This window comes from Neodiprion virginianus, chromosome 1 (genome assembly GCF_021901495.1).
Source record: "Neodiprion virginianus isolate iyNeoVirg1 chromosome 1, iyNeoVirg1.1, whole genome shotgun sequence".
Lineage (NCBI taxonomy): Eukaryota > Metazoa > Arthropoda > Insecta > Hymenoptera > Diprionidae > Neodiprion > Neodiprion virginianus.
Window position 1 is genome coordinate 30,864,763 of NC_060877.1, and position 27,561 is coordinate 30,892,323.

At 45.8% G+C, this 27,561-nt stretch overlaps 1 protein-coding gene across 4 annotated transcripts; it reads right to left on the reverse strand.

Annotated features, from left to right (window-relative positions):
• Nucleotides 1-1,298: 1,298 nt before the first annotated feature.
• Nucleotides 1,299-27,494, reverse strand: LOC124300550 (dorsal root ganglia homeobox protein-like). Of its 4 annotated transcripts, none has more exons than XM_046754786.1 (5): nt 27,200-27,494; nt 13,518-13,749; nt 9,369-9,574; nt 6,297-6,637; nt 1,299-2,766 (listed from the first exon to the last, which is right to left on the reverse strand). In XM_046754786.1, the coding sequence occupies exons 2-5, from the start codon at nt 13,618-13,620 to the stop codon at nt 2,286-2,288; spliced, it is 1,131 nt and encodes a 376-aa protein (XP_046610742.1). In that variant the 5' UTR covers nt 13,621-13,749; nt 27,200-27,494; the 3' UTR covers nt 1,299-2,285. The 4 variants fall into 4 exon arrangements, with proteins under 4 accessions (XP_046610742.1, XP_046610727.1, XP_046610734.1 ...); XM_046754771.1 differs by having other exon boundaries at nt 1,299-2,790; XM_046754778.1 differs by lacking the exon at nt 27,200-27,494 and adding an exon at nt 14,472-14,823 and having other exon boundaries at nt 1,299-2,790.
• Between the last annotated feature and the right edge of the window lie 67 nt (nt 27,495-27,561).

The window sequence follows — 27,561 nt, forward strand, 5'->3', positions numbered from 1 at the left end:
ATGATAATGCGAATCGTCGTCTTGCATCTTATTTAGAATGAAAAAAAAATTCCAACAAGTACAATCTGCCGAAGATTCAATCTGATGGAAAAAATTTCATCCGATAAATCTAATCGAACCATCATATCGCCGAAGGCGTGATTTCCTCGTTCAGTACTCTCGGGATTAAAATATTTCCGAATAATAGTGTACTGTTTCAAAAAATTTACACACGTTTCGTAGATCCCAGCTAACGTGAGGCGGTGAGGGATGACTCGGATGTATAATGCGCAAATTCCTGTGACCATGAGATTAATCCGTTCTAGAAAAAATCGATTTAAGAAAATTGGAATAAGCGCGTGCGTGTGTGATGAGATGTACACACTTCAAAAGCTGGCAGATTGTTTATGCAATACAGATGTACAACGATTTTTGGACTCAAGATAAACCTCGCGGTTCTGACTGCAGCGCGAGGCCAGAAAATTATTCGATGGAAATCTCGATTCGATTGTTTATTTTTACACGCGATTTACATTCAAAGAGAATACACGCGCGTTTCGAACGTGGGTGCCTAATTTGACAGCGATATTTACGTACGCGTCACGGATGCAAACCTATTAACGACGCCCGACTGATCGGAGGAGGTTAATTCATGATTCCGTATAGACAGAATCGAGGACGTGACTCTAACACGCGGTGGTTTCGTTGCCGAGAATCTCATTAACACCACTCCAACAGTTAAGGCTGCCAAATTACAATATTATAATTGTTACGAAGCAGAACCTGTTCGATCATGCACAGTTATTCGTAACATGCGGCCAGCGTTGAATTTCGATGAGTGAGTTAACTTATTTATACATTGCGCTTCTGAATCTGCTTTCCATACGAAAATCGACTTGGACGTGACAGTGAAGGCTTGAACGTGCTGATCGAAGATCAACGTACGAAAATTTGGCGAGTTTAATCTAGAAATAAATGGAATACACTTCGTTTGTGTTATTATAAATTTTTTCTTCTCACTTCAGATTATCGACTGCTGGAAATTGATTATAATTATGCGGAAACAAATACTCGGTCAAATTTCAATCGAATCAACCAAATAACAACCCAATTAAACTGTTGATTCAGTTATCTCAGCATAATTAGAATCAACCACTCACAATCGGTAAGGTAAATTACGTAATTTCAGAAACGGTAACCTTGATTCAGAAATCAACTCTGAGAACCAAAAAAAAATAAAAAAAAAAACGTGTAGTGGAATGGAAATGATTTGTGACTCGGGTACATAATAATATTAATAAGTAATGAAATTGAAATCGTTTATCACGAGAACAAGTTTATTCAACACAACTACCTTAATAATCAGCTATAATATCACTGCCTATATTCATATATTTTAATATATTTTGTTTTAAATATATATTATTGAGTTATTCTTAACTTTATGCATTTACGAATACAGTAATACAATATACAGGTTTATACGTGTGTAGATTTCCTACAATCTTTGGCGGCTATGCTATATTGGTTGTTTACGATACGTGCGCCGTGCCTCCGGGCAGTGAAGTATAGTATTATATATTTAACTTTGATTATATTGAATCTCATTTCGATTAATCTCACTTCGTTCTTGCGGAGAAATTAATACAATTTCGAACGGCGATCGACTCCGTTGTCAACATCGATATACTATCATAATCGTTTCTATTAGTGTTATTATTATTATTATTATTATTATTATTATTATAACTATTATATTAATATTTCTTATGTATCTCTACATGTTACTATCACGTTTCTATTCGTTATACGAACCTATGCGAGGTTTCAATCGTATTGTTTGTAACTTTGCAATTTTTTTTCGGATGGGTACTGTACGCACGATCATCGACAAAAAAGGTTGGCAAGTATCACCGAATGATTCATATTTGCCAAATTGGAATTATTTCTTCGCTATACATATATATAGTCGATCGGTTAATGCAAACCTTCTAATTGCGTTGAATTTTCGTTGAAAGAGAGAAACATCGTTGAAAAACAAATCAATATATACAATATTGTCCGTCTCTGAAATTGTACATGATAATGTATAAAAATCACATTGAAATTTCTTTACGAAAATCGAGACGTTTTTTTCTCTTTCAAAATATTATAAAATCGTGAACGCGATCATTTTTCGCGACGGGATGTTAAATTCTTTCGTTCTCACGCGATTCATAATTGGTTTACGGAGAAAGTTATCACTGTACAGTGCATCCCGCGTACAAATCGTGGGAAATCGTGGGATTCGGCGGTGGGTCTACGATCTACGGATCTTCTTTGGTCGACGGTTGTATTTGGTGAACGACCGAGGGTAGGTGATGGTGTTCCGGTCGTCTTGAGAGACCCAGCAACGGGGGCAGGAGGGGCAAAGGCAACGGTAAGGGGAGTCCGCCCGGGAACCCGGCGAGGCCCCCCAAAAGCGCGGAGGCGGTCGAGTGTTCCTGGGCCTTCCTTCTCAGCTCGGCCAGGCTGCTGCTCCTGTGGAGATCGTTGCTTCCGGGCTTGCAGCATCCGCACAAAGAGGCCGGCCACCCGGCCGGGGACCACGATAGCATGTCCTGAAGGCTGCCTGGCCGGTGATCGCCGCTACTCCACAAAGACGGGGTACCGGATGACAAGGAGGTCGGAGTGCTGCCGATTTTCGTACCGAACAACGGCGGTGAAAATTGGGCCGCCAAGTGTGGTGGGAAAAATAATGACGGGGGTGGTTCGACCGGCCTGAAACCGGCGGCTGATCCTAGGTTACTGAAAAACAGAGACAAGGGGAAACTTTTTTTAGCCAAATTAAATTATGTCTGCTTCCGATATTGTTGAGGCATTCGGATTATTGTATGAAAAGTATTTTCCACCGTTGTGCAAATATTTTTTGTATAACTTTTTTTGTCGTTTATCGTACAGCGTCACGTGGCGGGTGTCGCGTTGCTTGAAAAGCTTTTCAGGGTGCGCTGCGGTCGGCTCGTCTACCCGGGGATGGTCCTCGTCCTTCGGCTCGTCACTCGCCGAGTAGCTGGGTGAAATTTATACTCGCAACGAGGTCTGCTTCGCATATATAGATGTACGTGCGCAGTTATAACAGCGATACGCGGCTCGTTGGTTCCGCGGAACGGTTTCCAACCGAGGCCGCTTTGAAGCGAGGGTGATTTTCTCAAATATTAATCGCAAATATTGTTTAATTAATGTAACGAGGCAGGTAGGTGGCAGCTAACGGCGACCCGAATCGCGGTTCCTGTACACAGAGGGACGGGCTAAGACCGAGGAGGCGAGGCTCGTGGCGCCCAAGTGGTCGCCTAGGAACGGGAAACGGGCGGAAGGTGGAATTCCAGAGTCGGCGGAGCTCCGAGGCTCGAGGGATGCGAGGATGAGTAGACGGGAGGATAAGGGAGGCTGGGACTCTGAGCCGTGGTAAGCGCGATAATTACAGGCAATTAGCCGCGTTCCGTTCGTGAGCTTGTGCCCATTTTCACCTCGCGAGTATACGTGTGTTTGTTACCGTAGACTCGCGGGGCCCAATCAACCCTCTTGTAATTAGGCATGGAAAAGGTACGAAGACCCCGTTTGCGTAAGTTTCAAACTTTGCGGACACATAGTTTTCGTTATCATTTGTAATTGACACCTTATATTGGTTTCTAATTGTAAGAAAATCAGCACAGTCCGTAATTCCATCGTTTTAAAAGGGATACAAGGAAATCATCATTATTATTATTATTATTATTGTATTTGAAATTGGGTTCAAAGATGAAGCTAAGGTTTCGAGACGTTATCTCTATCGGTTGAAGATAATTATTCCTTTCAGAAGCCTACAAAAATTAATTTTACACGGAAGATTTCATCCTCTCAGGATTGCGGAATATACTCGAAAGCACGTCGTCGTTGGATTATCAGGATTTATCTTTGAAACGGAAAATTTGGTACCGGCATCGAGATTTACGAGTACAAACGGTGTATTAAAAGTCGTACGGCGAGTGGAGATCGTAGGGAGAAGGGAGGAGAAGAGCGGGGGAGAAAAGTATATTTGAGAGACGAGAGAACCGATGTAATGACAATCCATTAAAATCTTTATTTAAAATTCAATGATATTAAACCACCACGAGTCGGCGCCGGGTGGGTTGGTGGTGCCTCGCCGCGTGCTCCACCAGGGGGCAAGTTACGAAGGGTCTGCTTAGGGGAGAGCGTATACACGTGTACGCGAAGATGCACAGATGTGTTATAGGTGTACGGGAATATTTACTCGAATTTCGTTGTGGTGGTGATGCGTACGAGAAAAGTGGCGAGAGACCGAGTGAAGGAGAGAGAGAGAGAGAGAGAGAGATAGGGGGGGGGAGAAAAGGAGAGGAAAAGTACCCCCAGTCCGCAAGCTCCGGGCGCCTGAATAAATGACGAGGATATATTTACGGCGGGTGGTTTTAAATAAATTACACCCGTGGAGACGACGGACCGGCCTCTTCTTCAACCTCAACCTCCCTCCCCTTCTTCTTTTCATCCTCTCCCTGCACCTCGAGCTATGCTACCAGCGACCGCATCCCTCGCGGTTTACCTACAGGCTCCAATGTGAAACTTATTTGGAATAGGAATATTCCTAAAATTTTTCAACAAATTCCGTTAGCCTCAAATTCCAGGGAAATTAAAATTTGAATCAGAGATGATATTGGAGATTTTTTAATTTCATAGAGAAAACCAAGTAAACCACCTTGATCGCATTCATTCGCAAGTACGTAAATTAAATTCGTACGTACCTTGTCCCGGTAAAATTAAATAGGGGGAAAAATAAGAAAAGAAAATTAGAAAATAAAATCAGGGTAAATTAAAACAATATATATGTATGTATATGTATATATACATATATACATATATGTATACATATATTCATATTATATATATTTTACTCGACTTTTGTGAAAATTGTTTTCACACGTTAACGTAATCGGTAGATGCGGAGGTCTCGACGAGGTGAAATTGCAAGATTTAAACATCGCGATGTAAATTCGACAAAGACTTTCGCTCCGAGCGTCAGGAAAATTTCCGCCGCTTACACACGGCCCCTCAGTTCTCGCGCGCCATCCGACGCCCTCCTTCGTCTCCGACACCGATTTACATGACGTCGGGATGCCATTACGTTTTCGTATCTCGCTCGATTCGTATTTCACCCCGGTTCAGACGGGAGACAAACCACCTTCGGAAGTTCGAGACAACGACTTATGGCCTTTCTTCGATTGACTTTTTTCCTTACACTATTCATGCGATCTCGACGTCGAATCGATAGAGTCAACCGTATCCTATTAGTACAGAGGTATACGTGCCAATTCTATCAAAAATTTAAACTAATTTTTTAAATCATTGCCGCGAGCTGCGAAGTAAAAAAATTGTAAAAATATTGTGTGAACAAATGAAATTAGGACTTGGCATCGCCAGGTTTATAAAGTTCCGATTAATGCCACCGTGCAGCAGAATTGGGTGCACGCGTAAAAAAATTTAATACGTGAATCAAATAAAAGAGACACCAAGAATAATTGGATCGTATGTTGTTTTTTTTTTTAAGCTAAACGTTAAATGGGACAAATATGGGAGGTTGAAAATCGCAGCAATATGACGTTACACGTGCCAAGGTGTATCCATGTGTTGTGTATTCTAAAAATCAGTGAAATTCAATCGGTATTGTAACATCTGCAATTATCGTTTTAGATTAAAAATGAGAAACATTATTTCATTATTCCGTGACTCTTTGGCGTAAAAGAAATGAAATTTATACAGAATCGATATGTTTTATGCATACTGCATTCTCACAAAGTATAAACGGTAATATTTATAGGTTCTACGATTTATATCAGAGTTAAAAATCGTGGAAAATATTTCCAGTATTATCCACCCCATCGAGCCGTGATGATGACAGATTTAGAAGGTCAACCGCGCGGCCGTCGGTAGGCGATGAAACACGATACAGGGCTCTGACCGTTCTTCCGGAAATGAAAAGATCCGTACATTGGTACATATAATACACATAAACCAGGCAGAGGGAGACTAACGAGGCGTCAATTACGATTGCCTGGCAAGGGTAGAAGTGCGAGGAGTATGAAGAATAAGAGGTGGCGGTGCGGATTACACTGATATCCATACAGCGTATCAACATCGGTTCTTGGATCCGTTTGGCGGGGGGGTGGAACGCCAGGAGACGACGTGGTTAATGGCTCGGAGCGCGTTTCCGGTCTCGGCGAAAACGGAGATGGTTTAAGGCCGGTGATATTTCCTAAAGACGTATACGGACGGGGATAAAGGCTCACCTCTCAGTCGGGGGTCCGAGGACCCCGACGGTGCCGACGGTGCTGGGGGGCGCGGGCTGCGCCCTGATCGACGTCGGCGTCGGCGGCGGCGTCGCGGCGCCCCCTACGGACGACTGACTCTGGGGCTGCTGGGGCCTCGGGCTGACCGACGCCGAGGTGGTGCTCGGACTCCTCGAGCCTCCGTCCGGACCGACGTCCTCGCCCTCGGCGCTCGCCGCGTCGGGCTCGTGGCTGGTGGGCCGTGGTGGCAGCCCGGGATCCGAGCCGCCTTCCCGCTTTCTCTGCTCTTCCTTCAGCCGCTCGCTCTTCCGCCATTTTGCCCGTCGGTTCTGGAACCAGACCTGGGGACACGGGACAATTATGAGAACCGTTTAATCCGCATCCTTCTTATCCAATTGTAAGAATTCGCCGATCTCCTGACTCTCTCTCTCTCTCTATCTCTCTCTTTCTCTCTGTACGTATGCCTAAATAGTTGGACGTGTGTGGTTCTCTTCGTCGGGCGAAGCCGGAGCAAGGCTCACCTGACGTCGACTGCATGGTTTAATTGCACGCCTTTCGGTATATAATACGAGCCGCACATGCTCAACGAGCTGAAACCCACCGCTCGCTCTTCACTCGTGAGTCTTCCTTTAGATTCCCGAGTCTTTTTAACGAGGCTAACTTGACGTAATATCAACTGAAATAGACTTTTTATTATACGAGTCAGGATCCTCCACTTTACACGCGGAGAATGACAAAAAGAATTGTTATTCAACTGCTGTTAGACGCCACGGCAATAGGCTTCTTCTCCGCATCGACGCTATATTCGGACAATCTATACGGCCGCGTTGCATGCTATCTTGGAAAAGACATTGATGTTTGTTTCAACTAATTTGTCTTCCCTCTAAGAAGTATCTCAAAAGATAATACGGAATAAGTTTTGAAAGTTACCCCCATAAACCGCAATCTCGAAAACTTTACACAAGGCGTTGTACTATATTTGAAATCCCACATATTGCGAATTCGTTTACGACACGCTTTGATGAGTTGTGAAAAATCAAAATTTGCTAGTTTTTGTTTATTGTTTACTTTTCAATGCCTCTAAAATAAATTTCAAATTTAGGACGAGTAAAGTTACTTTTACAACCTGCAGGCAGCTGAACCCTCTTGCGGCGTTCGGTCTGTGCCGAAGAAAATTGCGCTTGAAAGTAAGAAAGAGAGTAAATGGGGCAGGGAGGTGAAAAAAAGTTAGGCCAAGTTGAATTGCAGTAAATGCGAGAGCTTTTTTACTTTACGAAGAGGTACTATATTATTCCGAGAAACTCGCATGCGATCCCGTATAAGTATATAACTATAATGTAGGTACGTATAAGACCTCTGTCTGATCGTGAACGTCCGTCTCTCTCCAGCTTGGAAAATTTATCGGACGGGTGTTCACCCGGCCGAATCGAATGTTTCAAACGTAATGTCTTCTCAAATTCTTATTTTGTTTTCTTCTTTCTCTTAAACCCGTGCAGCCTCGAAATGGTTTAATAAAATAAACACGAGAAGCGGGGGTCGGGTGGTCGGACTCTCCGCAGGCAGCATCGCAGACTGGGAATAGGGGTGGGGGTTATAATAATATCCTAAGGGTTACGGGGCAGAAGAGTAATACCCGGGAACAAAGCCGCGGTTCCCCTGGGATCTTCGAGAACCCCTAGCTCCATTTTTTTCAATACGAATTTAATCCTAAATATGTCAATAACGGCTTGGCTTGCCGCCGAGTCTATCCACGCGCAGACACCATCCCCGAAGCAGTCTCCTAAGAAGATTTCTTCCCGTCAGTTTGCAGTGGCAAAAGAAACGAAAAGATATTTGAAACAACAAACGAAGAGAAAAGAAAAAAGAACTACACCTGCAATTCGACTAACGACGAATCGACTCGTTGGCTCGTATACGTATAGACAAGTTGAAAATATACTTTTCTTCGTCGCGAAGCGGCTGGATGAAGTAATTATTTTAAAAAACTAGGGATATAAACGAGTGGATGAGGTCGTGAGAGGCGCTTTGGACGGATTCGAGTTTGCGTCACTCCTGACGCGAGGAACGTGCCTCGTCGGCCCCCAGGAGGTTCTAATTGGAGCGGGAGAGTCCGCGTCGCGAATGCAGGAGCCGCGCAAACCCGACAGCGCTGGCGGTGCACGCCACTGTTTGCCCATTATTCGAGATTCCCTTTGTCTCGGCTAATGAAACAATGAGGCCGCCCTTCCCCGCCAGCCTATAAACCTGCAGGGGCCCCAGGCTGGAGCCGCGAGGCTGCCGCCGTCATGCGGCCGTGCGGGATTCCGCGTGTGTACGGAACACGCGAGAAGCATATCGCGATTTTCATTCTATTTACAACCCGCCGCATGATACTCCGACATAATTGGCAATTGTACGCCTGTTGCCAACCGCCGATCGAATCAGTATATAAATTCGCTGCAATATAAATAAACGGTCTGCCCCAGGAATGATAATATTGCGTTGGTTGGTTAATCGCGGTGGATTCGCCGGCGAACGTGTACGCTTTACGAAACAGCTCGCAGCACGCGAGCTGTTGGCAAAAAGGTGAAAATCAACGCCGCGGTAAATAAGCTATTCAACAAACGTTTTCTGGACTTATTGCAAAATTCATATCCGTTTTATCGTTGCGAAGAACTCGTTCCAAACTAGTGGTGGAAATTTTCAGAGCGTAGACGTAACGACTTTAGTTCATTCCCGAGTCGGCAGACGGTATTTGGATCCTGAGTGTGGGGATAGCGAGGGACGTCATCTCCTAGAGTGCGAAGCCCAGCGTATAAAGTAATCCGGAAGATTACCGCGGCTTACCTCGTCAAGAGATTACGTCGGGTCGAGGGTGTCAGCGACGTACCCCCGGGGGTGCCACGTCCCCGACTGTACCTCAGTCGATTCGTGCGTTATACGCTCGAGACGTCGCGCGTCGCGACGCCGATATCGGCGTCTGAATTTAACCAACTTGAATAAGCTTCTCTAATTACAGATGTCGAGGACTGCGAGCGGCCTCGGAGTTTCCTTGTTTTTCAGAAATTAACCTTTCGAGGATGCTCGACTCACCTGGACCCTGGCTTCCGTCAGGTTAATCTTCATCGCGAGATCCTCGCGTGTGAAGACGTCCGGATAATGCGTCTGGGCAAAGGCCGACTCCAGCTCCTCCAGCTGTTGCAGAGTGAACGTCGTCCTGTTTCTCCGCTGCTTTCTCCGCACAAAAGAATCATCCCCGACACCGTGAAGCGCCGGATGATACGCCGAGTAGCTGGTGTCTGCAACAGAGGTTTAGAAATAGTCATAAAGCGTGGAATAATCGCTCCTGCATAAACTGGGCTTTCATTCTTGTCAAGAGGCGGAAGAGTCGCGTTTTCGCCCGTCGACAGCCGCGGGATGCGTCGATGGGGGGTTTTAACGGGCGTTGAAAACGCGTGTGAAAGGAATGAAGAAAAAATTTACATGGTAGAAAAGGCGAATCTGCAAAGCCAAACACGCACCGCGGGATTGGCCAATCGCCGGATTCGAGAGGCCGCAGCAAACGCAAACGCGAGAGAAGGGCGGACGCGGCCGCGTTCATCAATGATGCAAGGCAATCAGCGCAATTAATTACCGCCCCGCTAAGCCCAGCTTAGCAAAAAACACAAATTAATTTCCTAAACTCATAAAAATTCATGACTCTTTCCCGACCAGTTCTCTCTGTGCAACCCTCAATCTCTGATCTTCATCCCCGTGCCTATTTTTTCTGTCATCGCACAGCGTGTCACGGTAAAATTATACACATAACGCGCACTTCTGTTTTTCACAAACAAAGTTCATCAGCAATTTGAAAAGCCAGAATTTTTAACTACCCTGCGATTTTCCGTAGCGTTAAATTTGCACATCACTACGCTTGAATTATAATCTACCCGCGTGTTTATTTTTTAAATACGATGTTTTTCCCCCTCCCGTAATCGAAAATTTTAGATTCAAACCGGTTCTTGGAGTGATTTGATAAAGTATTCAGGGGCGTTGATTTCCAACGCTTATTAGCCATCCGTCGAGCTGATACCGGAAACGGAATTCGCGAAGTTTACAGCGTGCGTATGTATTGTGGTAGATATAGGTATACCTTAGTTTCTACATAGAAGCGGTGAGTACCGAACACGGTGGATACGATTACCGGTGTTTGCTAAATATCTACACTCAGTAGCGTTTGGGCTTCAATTAATTAGGATCTGTTTACTCAATTAGGCAACGAGTAAACGGAAATAAAATTAAGCAGCTTTGGTATATACAAGTAGATATTTCGGTGTCGTTATAAATGAATCTTCCCCGGAGTACTCTTATGTATGGATACACGGACGTTTGTGGGTGTATGGATATATACATGTATAATTTTCCGCAAATATTGTCCTCTACCCTGACACTCGCGTCGTTCTCCTTTTGACGACGTTCTCGGCATAATTAACCTTCTAATTAATTGCCTAACGAATTAATTAGCTTTATTTTCAAACGTTGAGTGGCGTTGCTGTTTTCCACTCCATATCAAGCTTTAAAAATTACTCTCCCAGACATATCGCAGGTTGGTTTAACGATCGACACAATGTAGAATCATAACGAACGTGACTAAGAATAGTAAACAAATCAGGTATAGAGAATTATCGTTTCAGATTACTCGATAAGAAGTGTTTTGCTAAGACTCGGCGATACCGACAGATGTAGCCAGCATCCTGAAAATCTAATATACTACAGAAGCAAAACAAGGTTGCACCCATGCCCCGAGTGATAGATGTTAGATTAGAGTTTCGAGAGTAAAGCTCCACCGGGATACGGACAGCTCGTGGTACTCATCAAGAGTCGGTTTGATCCAATTTATTAACCGACAGGGTGGTGCGTCCCGACCGTTATCTGCCATCCTGCACGCATCTTTACAGCATGATCAACAACAACTGGCCTCGCTCATGTCGACTCACGGATTTATCATCGAACGTTCCAATCGAAGGAAGGGTACATTTGGCGATCATTACCCAGACGTCACCCACCGCAATCTGGCCCTTGCGGGTAAATACCTTGTAAATCGTAACCAGTTCTATCCATTTTTCCCCCTGTGAATACGGCGAGAAAGGTCGCGCCGCGTTTGGAAGAACCGGTAGGCTGAACCAACCGGAGGCTAGGGTAACATTTGGGGTTACTCCGGCCCCATACCCGAGTCCCGAGTAGCGAGATCCTCGACGCGGATCATACGTGTCTGTCTCGATTTGCCCGGAGGAGGATATACGGGTGGTATGAGGATGACGTCGTTCGTCAAGAGGTCCTCCTTCACGTCGCGGTGGAACTCCAGCTCGTCTTCCTCGACGTCTGCAGACTTTCGGTTGATTTAGTGCATACGCCGCGTCGTCGCTGGTCTGGATTCCGCCGAAATTCGCAACGCCTCGTAATTACCTTCCGGCATGGTAGTACTTGTGACGGCATTCGTCGAAGAGGCCAAGTCTTCTTTACGACCAAACTTGAAAGTGAAAACCTGAACAATGCAAACAGCGGGTCCCGAATCGAAAGGTAACTGTGCGGGCACCATGCAGGAGCAAATCTAATGATACCCCGACGCTCCAGGGGTACTAATAGCACTAACGATGTAGTTAGGCGTCGGTGTGTACGTCGGACGGACGGACGAGCGAACAAGCGAACTCGGGGCCGGGGGGCAGGAGGGCGCACCGAACGAACCCACTTACCGACTTATCACGTAGTTACCTAATCTGTTTATCCCGACGGGGGGTCCACTACGCGGCCCGAGGGTGCCTCGACGTCCCTGAGGGGCCCCTCTGCAATCGTCGCCCGGTGGCTGACGTCCTGGCCACCACGTCCACCGCGTTTTCGCCCGTCCATCGGTAAAGGATGCCATTTTTTATCGGCAGCCGGGTGCCGATGACGTTGGGTAACCCGGGGAAAATTTGTCCTTATTTACTCTTGTCGCTCCTGTGCGGTTGGTTTTCAAGGGTGATGTAGGAACGGGATTTTCGTAACCAACAGGACAGTTGGATTCCGGCGAATCAGACCTAGACACTACGTACGATAGGCTTGTATGTCGGTGGAAACTTGACGAGTGTTAAGTCACTCGAGCAACTTCGGCTCTTAAGTAAACTGTAATTACACAGTCTGCAAGGTGCTCGAAGCTCAAGTTGTATCAGTCGTTTGGTGATCAATCTTGCGTTATACCGCCAATTAGCCTACAGGCTAAAGAGCCTGTATAGCTCGTTCAACGTAATCCGTCCAAGCATCAAGCGGATCAAACCGTTCCTACTTCACAACGTTGATCGTAGAGACAACACCATCGCGCAAATTCTGTAATTCAATTCACTGTTCGAAAATAGTGAAAAGCCCTGCTTCGCTACATTTTCTTAACGCCTACCTACAATCCTTCTGCACTGGGAACGCATAATCTTATTGTTGCAGAACGAGTAAGTCGCGAATAGCCAAAAGTACCTTTTGGGACCATAAATGGGACCGTTTACCTACGCGTTGCGGATTCGAATTAAGGTAATTTGAAGTTCAAACAGCGTGGTACCTTTGACCCGGGGCAAATAGACTTGTAAATGATCGCTCCTCGAACGGATGGCGGTGGCCCGAGCTAACCGGCATTTCAGTCCTGAGAACCGTGGCTGCGCCCAGGACGTACACACATACCTACCTAGTTTGGGAAGAAGTTAGTTTCAAGTGTAAAACTAAGTTTGCGATCGTCCAGTTTGCACCAGCCACTTTGAGTAACTCACTCGACCAGTAATGTGACTTGCCCGATGTGTTTCGCGGGCAGCAACCGGTTGCCATTCAGCTATACATACACCACGTTATACGCCCACCTTCGGCACACGAATAATATTCTCCATCCCCTGCAAACTTTTTATTCCGTGAGTGATAAAAATTGAAAAGTGGTTTGACTCTCGCCTTTTTCGTTATAATCTTACGAACCCCCGCAGCATCACCGAGTCAGGCTCACCCTCGTCCAATTATCGATTATAGAATTGGAAAAATTTGAACCCGAGTATCGTAGTTATGTACACAATGTACAACGTACGATGTACATACACACATATAAGCACAGGAGATTAGATGCACAGATTACACACGCGTATAACGACACGCGTTTACAGCTTCGCCTTACACCGAGAAAAGAAAAAAAACAACAAAAAAAAAGCAACCAAAGGGATGGTAATGCAGTCCAACCGGGGGGTCTGAGATACTTACAGGGATGCGTCGGGGCGAAGGGGTATTCGAGGGACGGCGGCAAACGGGGGGCCTGAAGACCCGACGGGCAGTGGTAGCAGAACATCCCGCCGGCCCTGGCCATCGCCACCCCCGTCGCCCCGGCCCCCGTCCCCGCCCCCGCCACGGCCACCTGCGGCTGCGGCTGGGGTGACGGCTGTTGTTGCTGCTGTTGCTGGTGGCTGACAGGCTGATGAGCTTGAACTGAGCCAATCTGAAACAGCGGAGGAAATAGCATCCGGTTATCATTGATACAAATTCTCGCGCCATTGTTATTTATCAGGTTAAATACGTCATGTACACGAAATCGGCGAGGAACGCCGGGCACGCGCGGTTCGGTTATGCGGAAAACTAACGATAAGCGCTTTGCCTTCGTTTAAGAATTATCGCGACATTCGTTTGCCAAACTTGCAGGGAATTTTCGTGCATAAAAAACTTGGTCGCGCAACATTTTTTCCATGTGATATCCGATAGACAAGATTTTGTTTCTTAAGTTTTGTAGTATTTTTTTTTTCTTTTTTTTTATGAAAAAATCAACTTTGGATTGATTTGGGATAATATAAACTGTGATCGCATTGTTCATTGTTCCTGTATCGAAATGTTTCGCTCGAAAGGGCAATGAATTCATAAATCAGAGTTATTGTTCACTTGGTTACTAAATACGTTTTTGTAATACGGAAAAAGACGTGACAAATAAAGAAACCCCGTATACAGTGCCGTAATTGAAAATAGGGCTATTTTTGATAAGATAAGTAATACTGTAGTAGCATTCTTCGTTTAGTTACTGTGCAATAATTAATTCTGATCAGTAAGTTTTGAGTCACTTTTCTCACTATTTTGAAACGACTTGACTACTATATGAACTGGTATAGAAAATTTTTGGATTCGCGATAATTCATTCTTTCATTCAACAAATCTATTTACCATGATACTCACAATCACAAACTATATCTCCTTCTTTTCTTTTTATCATCTCGTCATAACCGCAAGTCTCGTTATTCAGAACGAAGAGAGCCATAGGCGGAGAAGAAAGAGGAAGTGGAATCCACGGTGGCAATGAAATATCATAAATACTAAATACATTATCGCGGGTGGTGTGAAACAGTTGCGGTTTGTGAAACATCGCGGTAGATTATAATATCGTCAAGGAGCATCGCTAGTGAGTGACGGTTGTCTGAAATCGTGCAATTGCATTTCGCGGATGAAATTCAACGTGAAATTAGCGAAGTGAAAAGGGTTCCTAGATGGTAAAATTTTAAGTGGCCTAGTGCAGAGTAAAATATACAGTGAAAAAACTCGATTGGTCGCGGGTTGAATAATTATCCTTTGTTTGAATCACTCGAAGGTACTGGAAAAGGATAATAGAGCGTGTCGCGAGGTTCGATAACCTCGCCCATCTTTACTGCGATGATCGCAAGCGTAATAATCGGCACGTGAATCCACGACGCTGCGGTTCACCGAGAATTCCTCCGTGATTATCCGCGTCATTGTCATTGCAAGAAAATCCTCTGAGATGCGAAAAATGTGGACCAGGTAATTCATCAATATTGTATCATTATTCATTCCCATGTTTACTTTTTATGAGGAACCGAGTTCCACCAGTTGAAAACATTTTTTTACATGTCAACTTTCCCTGTGCAATAAATTACTGCATCAGAGATCCTTTATGATTGAGACAAATTTTGCATCGTTCAGGTATTCAATTATTGCTTGTGAGATTTGCTACGCGTAAAGCTGGGCACGACTAACTGGTCCAGCTAGAATGGTTATAATTTTAGACAAACGACCAAAAATTGACGTTTGATTATTTGCGGTAACACCATTTGTTGGAGCTTACCTTCTACGCTAAAGTTTCCAATTTTCAAATCTGCCTAGATGACTGCGAATGAAAACATGCGACCGATGTATTGTTTGTACCTAATAACGTTCGCGAAAAACGATACCGCGTCGGTATATTCAGGCGAAGTAAGGAAACCGTCGTTATACGTATAATCCCAGGACACATGTGGCGATGGTAAAAAATTGCGAACTCGACAAAGACGACGACGTTGCAGGGATCGTGCTTCGGTAAAAATCCATCAGCCCAACAAGATAGTGGCAATCTCCGTTAGAGGATTGTAAAGCGAAGCACCCGCCTGAATAATGGATATCCAAGCTCTTTGCCTAAGCAGGCATCAGTTATGAAACTTAATAAACGACGAGTTATCAATTTATAATGGGCAGGCGGTTCGCTCTTGGCAGGCAGGGGCGTGCGGAGCAACGCGACGAGCTTATTGTTGAAGCCACACGCAAACGTTTTCAAGCTGCTAGTGCTGCTGCTGCTGCTGCTACGGGAGAGGAGGAGGAAGATGAGGATGAGGATGAGGACGAGGACGGGAGCTTCGCCGTACACGCATACATCCAAAGTAACGTAACGCAACGTAACCTAGCGTAAGTTGGCCTAACGTCGAGCGGACACATGATGGTTCACGGTGCAGGCAACCTGCGCAAGTGCGAGGAGCCGCGGAAATTCGGAGATGCCCTGCATCCTCCGCTTGTGTACAGCTCCTGTCGAGCATCCGTACAACACACTTGCACACTTACACACACTTAGACACGACTAATGCCAGGCTGAGCTCTCATCCCGTGTGGCAGCGGCAGTAGCGGTGTTGGTGGCTGTGGCGGCGGTACGAAGGGACAAATTGAATTTCAGATCGCAGCATGCTCCGGCAGGGCGAGGGAGCCGCGCTGAGATGATACTAATTGAAATTTGAAATTGACATTAGCGAATTATTGCCTCCCTCTTGCGCAACGCAATTAGGTCGGCGTGTCGGATATCAAAAGTAATTGCTCCTAAACTTAACGAAATCTAACTACGATTTCTATATCAATTTCGGTTTGTGAGGAAGAAAAAATAGGAGACTTTAAACACGGTGTGTGGGACGCACGGCACTTGAACGGCATAATTTTGCGGATTCTGGATACGGTTAGGCGGTGATCTTTACGCTGCTCGCAGTAGAAAATTCAAACGTTTATTACGGTGCTGCTAAAGTTTCTTTAGAAGAAGGAATTAATCGTCGCGGAACTCCGGTACGCTCAGTTTATTTCGCAGCCGGAAAGGAAGTGTAAGAGCTTGTCGCGTCAACGAGGTTTCAAAAGACCAAAAAATAGAGGGACGAGACACTCGGCTCATGCCCCTATGCATAAAGGGGGTTTATATTAGCTCCATTACTCCACCGGCATTACCATTATACGCACAATCCCTTAATTATCACCCCGGCCATTCTAAGCACTCTCGAATCCCAAATTTAAAAAACTTATATTTCATTCAGAAGTATAACGGCCTTCGTACCGCGCGATGTAGAATGATTATTCGCTTCGAATGCTTCGTCCGGGAAAAAAAAAATTAATTAATAAATAAATTCCAGAACCGAGTGACATGCAGAAAAATCTTTCTCTAGAACTTTTACGGCACTGCAAAGTCTATCGAACTAACATTGTGCCAATAATGTCGATAGCGTTGCAGATACACGTATCACGATTCAATTTTCGCGATTATTTCAGGGAATCAATTTCTTACGGAATATAAATATACGGTATAAAACCCGGCGGCATAGATCAGAATAAATTCAAAAGCACGCAATGCTTTACAAATGAGGATAACATCGTCATGTGTATTAAACATTCCCCAGACTGTTCGTACAGATCTTGCGGTAAAACGATTTCTCTGCATCGATCATCGCGAGTTTTTCACCCCTCGTCAGGCTTACCCTGTAAAAACATGTAACGAGTGCAGGAACAAGTTGCCAATCGAATCTTTCCGGATCACGCGGAGCCCCTCAGGGTGGCCGTTCGGGGCATGTATGTACAGCCAACGCTTTACACCGGAGAGAGAAACGTCGAACATACGCGCGACCAGAAGGGGGAAATGTAGCGAAACTAATCCGAGCACCCCGGGCACCCTGGGCACCCGGGGTCCCCCCCGACCGAATCCCTTCGGGGCCCCTCGCAACCCCAACGCAACTTCTAAGTGCACAAGAATATAATAGGCTCGGCATGTGTTCCTCTTGTGTTTGCGGTTTTCAACCACTCGAGCGAATCATTATGCCAGTGTTTTATTGCGCGATCATCCGATTGTTGTCAGAGATCAGGCGGAAGGGTAGGTTTCCATTTTGTTTCACTGTTTACTCTGCAGGTCCCGCTAAAGCAAATGTATGCTCCCAGAGATTTGTTAATTCGTAGCGGTTTGCGGCTGCGCTTGATCCGGTGTATAACGTACATATATGTACCTACCTGCTGGTGAAACCTTTATACATTCATTTGCCAATTTTCATTCACCCCACGCGGCAAGCCGACATTTGTAGATAAAGCTAAGGATGATACGGGGTGGAGTAAAAGTAAACGAATATAATATTGCTAACAAATAACTTTGTATGTGTAGTTAAAACCGATGTCGATTAATTTGCAAGTTTTTTACTGGATACAAACACGTAACAACAAATAATTTCTTGTTCTCGACGGTCTTTGAGTTATCAGTTTATTTGTTTTATTGTGTAATTACTTCAGTTAAATTGAATCGTCTCCACACATCGGAATTGTCTTATTGCATTGCGTCGCGATGAGTATAACCTGCAGGTCGCCGTTTTGTCTCAGTTGCAAAAAAGTGATCGGCTTGCGCGGTAATTTCCCTGGTTTCGGGATTTAATAAGCGAAAGTGATCTCCTTTCGCGGATGACTGTGAGAGCCGGCGAGTCGTGTTAAGATCGTGCTGCGGTCATTTTTATTAAATTGTGTCATCAGAGCGCGCGCCAAGCGTGCGCTACTCGCTGGGGCTAACATGCTGCATCCAATTCCATCCATTCATCCATCCAACTCAATTAATTCCACTGAACGCGGGGCCGGGTGGTTCCTGGTTAATAAAAAGACGGGCCTTAATTAACTCGAAGCTACGTTGTTACAACAATATTGGCTCTAATGAAATCTTGGTTAATCTCGTCGAGAATTTCGTACAATGAATATATAGAAATTGATTTAAAACTTTCGGCACGGTCGCGTTCGCGGATACATACCGACGTTGTACATATTATATATTATATCATCAGTCGCGGTAAAGTTGATTTTGCGAAATTGGCAACTCGGGCGAAAACTTTCTCCCGAGCCTCTCTCTCGCCGTTCTTTTCACCGTTAAACTTTTTCTCCTCCACCTCCCCCTCCTTCTTAACGCCCGACGCGCGGACCCGTCAAACAATTGGACGGAATTATAGTTTTAATTAATATCCGAGACGTTTACGCAACACGCCCTGTTTGTTTAATCCTGCGGTGAGCACCGCGACAGAGATGAACGTGGCGAACGCGCCCGTCGCATTTGCCATCGCGTGCCAAATTATTGAATGCTTACGTCATCGGGCGTTGCTTTGCTCCGAGCCGACGCCAATTATTCAATTAAAACGGTGCTAATTCACGCGACGCGGAATCTAAACTGATACACGTCGTTCTCGTCAGTCGCTTGACATACTACATCTCCTGCCGTAACATACCGCATATGAAATTACCCGCACTCCGTGCGCAGCCCTCAATTCGTGCATAAAATCATATCGTCCCGTATGACTAGACGTTGTAAGCTAAAGCTACAAACAGTTTCGCACAGGAATTACAATTTCTAAATTTACAGGATTACGCATGATGGTTTATAACGGAATCTCCGCTACGCGTTGCAGATTTTACAATTCATTCTGATTGCCCACGCGGATAACACAACGCAAACCGGTATTTTTTTTTTTTTTTTTCTGCAACATAGTTTTCGACCAACTAAATGCAAGTCGGCGATACAACGCGTGTTTCTTCATGAGCTCCGATTCTCCGAATCCGAAACAGCGTTTAGATAACTCTTCATTATTTTTCTATCTAATTTAAAGATTGGGGATTTCTTTCTTCGGATATGGAATCGAGGCTAGTCATTCTCCAAAGACGGTTGTATATAAATATCTCGACAACGAGAAGAATTGAGATTAGCAGTACTTCCTGGGACACAAATTGTCGATAACAACGCGTACGTAATGCCGGCGCTATACCGTGACATTCGTCAATCGTCACGAGTAGGTACGTTATTTACGATCCTTTAATCATTTGGCTCAAAGTCGACACTATGTAAAGTCGTATAGAGGGCTTAACTTCTTTATCTTATCTCTACAGACGTTGTATTCTGGTTCGAGCGATAAGGTAATACGCACGAACCGACGCGGATGTATAATAGATGTGAAATTGAGAGTCTGTATCATTCACTCACGCCCCGATTGTTTGCCAAACGGCATTACTAGCCGGTTTTTTGTACGATGCATGCACACATAAGTGTGCACGAATGTATTTATTCAATGCCAGCGACCATAAGTGAAAACGGAAGGGGATGAATGGCCACTCCAGCATTCGCGAGATATTCATCTATTGTTAAATCGGGCAGAATCCTATTTGGAAAAACAGCGAACGACGACACGTGACCATCCGCTATGCGTACGAGAGTTAAGTTTCGCGTCATTAGGAGGAGGGTGCATCGCATTAGGGCGCTATAAATGTATGGGCGAGTTCGCAGGGACGGAACCGGAAGCGGAACCGGAACAAGATCTCTATCCAGCGCACCCCATCAAACGCAACGTTCCTCGATGTGTCGTCCTCGCCTCCGCGAGTTGATACCAGTCAAAGCTACCCTTCGACAATTGCCGCCACTTCGTTCCACTGCATTACGTCCGTTGCCCATACGTCAATGGACACTCGAGCTCGAATGATCGGGCATCCATGGGGTGGCCCTGACGCTTCGTGGGGGACACGCAGCCTGTAATATGACGTTCGAACACTTGACTCCCGCTCCATTAAATCTCGCTCGCGGTAAAATTCGTGTGGCTTTTTTCATCGGATTGTGCTTCGACTACGGGAAAGTATAGGATAGGAGAAAAGAGAAGAGGAGAGGAGAGGAGGGCTTCGAGAGCCAAGATACCGATTCCAACGCCAACCTTTACTTTACCAGTCACACCAACGCCCGATATAAGCGCAGGTTCGTATACATGTGATATGTTTATCTACTTGAACGCGGGCTATTGATCGGATTAGTCTGTCAATTTACCAATTTGTAGAGATGAGTTTGTTTGGTGGACCGCCAACAAAACTGCACTCTGCGCCGTGCAAAATAACCTCCCGATCTTTTTAAATTCCACGAGAAGATACGTCCGAATGGTGTTGCACACCGGTGGATCGCGCAGCCTCTTCTCTCCAGCATTGCTCTACGTATGTAATACATATACCTATATACATAGAGAGAGAGAGAGAGAGAGAGAGAGAGAACTGGGCTTGACAAACGCGAATGGCTTGAGGCAGAGATTCAATGAGCTCAATTGACGCAGCGAGCTGATGGGCACGCTGATCGTATCGGTTCGATGATTACGCGCTCGGTCGCGATGATTGAGTTACGAGTGGAGGCAGGATCGTTCTCTTCATGCCGCGAACTTTTCGCGACCGATCGAGAATCGCCGGCGATTATTCCGGACAAGCCTAGTTCGGACCACCAAAGTCCGGACCTGATTACCGCCGATCACGAGTATAGGAAACGACCTACGTAGACTGCAGCAGCGTAAATCAGTAGCGTCTACCTACGAACAAAAGCTCCGCCGGCACCAAAGCGCAAGTTCCTGACGTTCCGTGTCTTCGAACCGGCTGATTCGACCCCGATCAATGGGTTGTTTAAAGTTGAAAGTGCGCGAGATCCTCCTCGCGTTTTCTCGTCCCGGTCTTCCGGAGGCGCGGGGCTATCCCATATACCGAGATATTGACTCGGTTCTATGCATATGATAGTATTACCAGGTGTGGCGGGAACACACAGAGATGAATATATTTGGATCGAGGGTTGACGGGTGAGAGCACGGCAGCAGCTACGGGGGCGAGAGGACCCGGACGCCTTTGCCCCGAGGGTATCATCCATCGAAGCCTCGAGCGCACTGCGCCGATCGCTATATTCCAATTGCCAGTCCGCCGCTGCCTCTGCCTACTGTTTGATATGCGCCAATTCCGACCAATATGTCGCCTTCTCCTACACGCACACATGTGCCACGGTATCGAGGATGCCACTCTACCCGCCGACCGAATTCTCGGTGCAATCCGTGGCCGATACATTCTCCGTCCTAGGTCTCTCGAAATGTAGAAATGCAGAAATGCAAACGCCCCAGCGTCAAGTCGAACGATGCTAATTGAAAATGTACATTTTTTCATCGACGCTTGACCTCTGCCGATTAACGGAATATACTTTCATTAAACTCTGACATATACGCATATACCTTGATGTTTTTGGTCCAGGGAGACTGAAATTCCAGCAAAAACCGAAACTGGTGTGTGTGATGTGTACGGTATAAGCATAACGTGGCTCGTCAGTGCGCAGAAACTGCAGACGTACGAAGTATCTTGATTTCCGAAACGCGAATCAATGCTCGTAGTCTTTAGCTGGTCGTGCAATGGTTTAACTTTTTCTATAAAGAGAACTGCGATGTACATTGCGTGGAGTATCATCGTGATCCGCTGTTTCAAATTCGGGAAACAATTTTTCCATGCAACGAGTTCAAGTCGTTGTAAAACGTGAAAGAAATTTCAGCTACGCGTCATGTTTGATAAAAATTAGGACATAATTTAATTGTTCAAACCCCGTAAAATGTCATACAAACTACCGAATGAAAAAGAACTCGCGTTCAAAGGGAATTTCAAGGATAAATTCACGGAAAGTGGAGAACGTGTCGCACGTATGGGAGACGGTCGATCCCCGTTCGGCTTAAGTTTCTCGCGCGTAATACGTGAGATGTAAAGGGCGGGTAATGTAACGTTGAATTTCTTGCAAAAGGTGAAGCAGGCGGTCAGGTGGAAGCCCGAGAACGTGCCGGGAATGAATGGGGCGTCCATTCGTGAGAGTCTTCTCGCGGGCCGTCAGGGTGGCTGGCTGCCCGCTATGTTATTGCACGCCCGTAAATTTCACCCGGAAAGCGATTTAGCGAGGAAGCGGGTACGATAAATCTTGGACAAGTCGAAAAGCGTAAAACAGCCAGCTAGGCAGGCCGACGGGGACCTGGTGGGGGATCCTCCTCGGGGTTGGAGGCGTGGCGGGATTCCCCGAAGTGTACGCCGCACTATCCACCCTGTTAGGGGTGGATATGTGTTCGCTTAGCAGGCAGGTAGTCTCGTTGAGGTGAACTTACATTCTTACGCGCTACCCCATCGCCTAAATTTCCTACCGTTTCGCTCCGGTGACCTATCATATGGATTTATTCCATATCGTCCGTACGAGGGTCTGCGTATAATGTACCTAAAAGCAGTCCGCAGCGAACTAATGTTATCAGCTTTTTGGTTTTTTACTTGGATTATTTAAAATTTTTCTTTTTCTTTTGTTTGTTCAATCGTTTATCCTTAGCGCTTAAAAAGTCGTCCGTATTTCCAGATCAGATAACACGAGTGTATAAAATCGATTTCTCAATAATGAAGAGAAAGGAAATAAAATTTCGTACCAACAGTTCCCTTGGGACTATAGACTAGCTGGCTTCGCTGTCAATCAATCGCTGATCCGAACGCCTTATTCAATTCCTGTCTTCGATCTTTGTCCAACCGCATAATTCACCCTGCGTATTATATTTTCTTACCCTCGTTACCTGCATTATTGTTAGTTGCCCGAGGTGTTCGATTACTGTTCTGTCCTTTTTTTTCTTACGAAAACGTATGTTACGTTAATACTTTTTATGTCGTTAGTTTTTCCCAATGCCCTGCTACTATGATATCGCGTTGCCACAGCAATACAACGTTAATAAAATGAAGCTTTTTCTACGAAAAACGTCGAGCAAATAAATTTCCATCAGACCACACAAAGAGCACATCATTGTATGCTGTAACATCTTACGGTCGGGCTTACGGCGTGTCTCTGCTAATATTATCCATGTTTATTCAAGTCCACGCCTGGACATCTTGCCCACTTACAGTAACTACATTTGTGAGAACAAATCAACCCTTTAATTGTAACGGTGCTGACCAAGTTACCGCTTAATTCAATGTATAATGATGACGCAACCGCTGAATTCGTCGGCAGAGCGACGCGTATCACTCTCGTCGATAAATTATACTTGACCCAAAGGATTTTTAGACGTGTATTACAGTCAAATAGTGAATCAGTACATCTGGCGTGATGGACGAAATAGAGGGTCTCGTAAAAGATGAGAAGATGGAGATCACGGTAGAAGGTTTTCAGCGGAATGCTGCGGAGTTTGAATGGACAATCTCGTCTCTCGGAACTACAGATATATTCCGTGAAATTTACTGCCTGTCAGCCTGCAACACCGCGTGGAAGTAAAACAAATTTGATCGCTCTTGGTATATGAATGACTAATTGACGACCACCCGAATTGATTTTATGTCTGTTTTTGGCGCGGCCACAATACACGTAATTTCGTGGAAATGTTGTTCTAGCGTATTCACGTCGTTGCTAATTCACAGGGATGACTGTACATTCTGCATCCATGCCGAAATCTTCGTCCATGCCGCAATTCTCCATCCATGTGTCTACAAATTCATATAAATTACACTCGCATCGTCGCCGCGATAAACAAAGCGAAGTTATTTCACTGTCAGTAGAAATTATTATTCCAGAATTTACTGAATATTATACTTCTGCACAGAGCATTTCAAACGAATACGTTCTACAACATATTATGTATATTGGAAGCTCGAATCGCGCTTTACAAAATCGCGTAAAATTGTACAAACATGGTATAATTGTTGTTGACATACGGTACGAGATAGGAGGGAGAGAAAGAGAGAAAGAGAGAGAGAGAGGCACGGTAAACTTTACGAGAATCGTCAATGCCCAAAGTGATTTCTTCATACATACGATGAATAAACAAAAGCACTTTGCCTCACAGTGCCGGATAGATTTTATATACTTGCTACGAGAAACGGCGAGTGGTCGTACATCTTTGATCGGCAATGAAAACGACATCTTTACAGCGTGTAATTGGTCTCGGGATAATTTAAATAATAAAGAGCGTCCGCGAGGCGTTGACACGCCCAGTACACGATCGAATCGCGAAGATAATTCGCGTTGTTTCGCGATTGGACGACGCGTCGACGTAATTCAAGACGATCCTCGTCTTCGTCCCCGTCTTCGTCTTCGTTCGCACGATTCCCGGTGGCTGGACACGACCGCGAGGGTCGCCGTAGCTGACAGTTTATTAGAATCAATCTTGATACAATTTGATCGTTCCTAATTCAATATTCAGATGCGTCGTTCCTCCGAGCGTCCCGAAGACGCAAAGCGTTGGACCAGCGCCTCGGCGCAAGTTAAGGGCACCGTCCTCCAGGGCGAAGGGATCGGCGGTGCCGGGCACACTTGCCTCGGTCGTACGCACACGCATGCTATATGGGTTACATACGTACGTCTAGAGGAAGTCAGCGCACCGCGCAGAATAAACGGTCAGTGACGCGCTGTAATGGCCGACATCCTAATCCTAGCCCCCTACAACTTGACGGTATACATGCCTACCGAAGACCTGCACGGTGATAATATTACTGCATGTGCTTTTCGTCATTACCAGTGCTATATCCCGTGTAATGAGCTTCCCGGTTCTGTTAGGCCGGTGTTAAACCGCCCGACGTTTCAGTCCGCGCCGATTCCTCGATCATGTGCCCGATGGTCGTCCTTTGCTCTTTGCGTAATTTTTCCTCGAACTGCACCCCATCCTCTAACGAGAAACTGGGTACGTACATGGCCAGATATATTTAAGGCACGCAGAAGAGGGGGATGCGGATATTCGTTCGAAAAGACGTCGGCTGTTGCGTCCTCTGGAACGGGTACGCGGACCGGATGACGTCACGGGTCGCGACCCCCGATCGCGGTCATGTGTGTGCGGGTTGAGAAGGGGCGGGAGGGCAAGACGCCCGCAGCTGCCGCCCTGGCTGCCAACGCAATAATATCTAATTAATGTATTAATGAGGTTAACTTGGCAGGATTGGACGGCAGACAGCGCGAGCCGCCAGCTTCACCGTTGGCAGTTCAGTACCGTCTTATGCTCCTTATTCTTGTTGGACCGAATTAAGTTTAATCAGAGCGAAAGTGTCGGGCGCGTGTAGAGTCGAGTGCTGAGCGTCGACAGGGCCGCAGGGCCCTTTTTAACGCTGCTCGAACGCTACACCCGGCCGACCTTAATTCCTGGCATTCCCCGAGACCTCGCGTTCCTATTCACGCCTCGCTGCGGGCCCTGCATCTTGAAAACGATTTTTATCTCTACGAGGGTCGTTGCATCATTTTCGGTAAAAAAAAAAAAGAAAAAAAAGAAGGTTTATTGAATTTGAGAATTTCTCCATCGCGGTTCTTCTTGGCAGATGATTTATACCGTCAACCTTTCAGTTGACATTATTAATATATTGTTACAGCGTATCGTATCGGCTGACGTCACGAACGTCGAACCAATCGCAAAGCTTGACGGTGGCGCTCAACTTTTCGAAGATATCCGTTATTGTCACCGCTGCGATGTTTGACACGAGCTCTTTTCGCGATTTTCGTCACCCTTCTTGATCCAGGCTATTCTAATGTGGGAAGAAGAAGTCTTCGGATTAATTGGTCTAGCCAAATTATTGAAATGCTACGTCTGTATCGATGCAGCATATACAACGAACACCAAATCATTCTTACAAACTTGCATTGTAGTGCAGTAAAAATGATGAGGCGACCGTGTATCCGAATGAAATATTATTAATCGAACGGGTTTTTCGTACGATGGAACATGACGGCAAGTTTTATGTTACCGATGCAAAAGTTTGCAGGTTTTCCAATCGGTCATTGGCTTTTTCGTCCCTGACTGTCGTCGGTGAACTAAAACTGTAGAGACGGAGGCTGAGCCTTTTCTACCCTGGAAGAAACGCGACGCGGAACTTTTGACAAGCTTTCTGGCAAGCTTAACCGTAGACAGCTTCCTGGGTCCCCAGAGAGATTCTTCCGGAGCTGACGAGAACCCGTTCTGACAGCCGCCCTTATACCCATCATCGTCGACCCTCTTTCCTCGCGTTATTACATAGGCCGTAAATAGGCCTGCCTCGAGCGGGTATCGCGTTGCGCCTGTCCCGTGGAATCGTAATTCGGTTTGAAAGCGACCCGGCGGGAATCGTTTCGTTGCCGTCGCTCAAATAATACGCGATACAGGTACGCTTTTGGTGACCAACGCCGTATTTTACCGGATTCAAACTTCGTCCGTAAAAAATTGTATCAAACTCGAAAAATTCCAAATGGTATCAATTATGCAGCGTGTGTCCTTGGTATCGTTCCCGAGATCAGGTTGGAGGATACAAATATATCGTCTGTCTGATTTTCAGCTAACGAGAATATAATTAGCATCGTAACGGTAATTAGATTATACGTGATCAACAGCCGTTGCAAAGAGCTCGCGGAGAACGCCCCGCAGGGTGATTTAAACTCCGCAAAAGTTTGCGCGTTAATTGAGGGGTTCGGCGCTGATTCAGCATTATGAAAATCGCTCCCACCTCCTCTTAACAGTCGCCATTCGCTTTACACACATACTCTCGTCTCTCCTTCCTACATCTCGAAATTCCTTCTTCGTCTTTCTTCCTTTCGGTAAATCGTTTTGAGAGAAAGAAATCAGAGGCTGGGTTTGACGGCCTACCTTGACCAGTGGCGGACTGTGCGTCGGAGGATGGTAGAGTCCTGAGGGAGGGCTCGCAGGAGGCCCAGCGCCCCCGGGCGAGAGTGTGCCGCCGCCGGGGGTGAGAATTCTGGATTCGTGGCTGAACAACACCTTTGCGATCTTCCCCTCGGGCCAGGAGACGAGGACCCGAACCGCCGCGTCTTTGGACCGCTATTATATTCGTCCGCTACTCGATCCTTGCGAGTGAAAAAAGATAGACCGTGAGTCGACCGCAGGATAAAGCCGGTCTTGGTTTATTCCTGCACTGAAAAGTCAAACGGTGCTTGTAGATTTTTGCGACCGATTAATCCGAAACGATGCGACGATATCTAGCTACTGCA

Bases quoted from the DNA above. Each gene is read 5' to 3' on its own strand.
- LOC124300550 (XM_046754771.1), bottom strand. From the start codon at position 13,620: ATGGCCAGGGCCGGCGGGATGTTCTGCTACCACTGCCCGTCGGGTCTT. The intron at 9,575-13,517 runs GTAAGTATCTCA...CCTCTGTTGCAG, and splicing joins CTTCGCCCCGACGCATCCCT to ACACCAGCTACTCGGCGTAT. The intron at 2,791-6,296 runs GTGAGCCTTTAT...GGCTAAAAAAAG, and splicing joins CTCGGACCCCCGACTGAGAG to TTTCCCCTTGTCTCTGTTTT.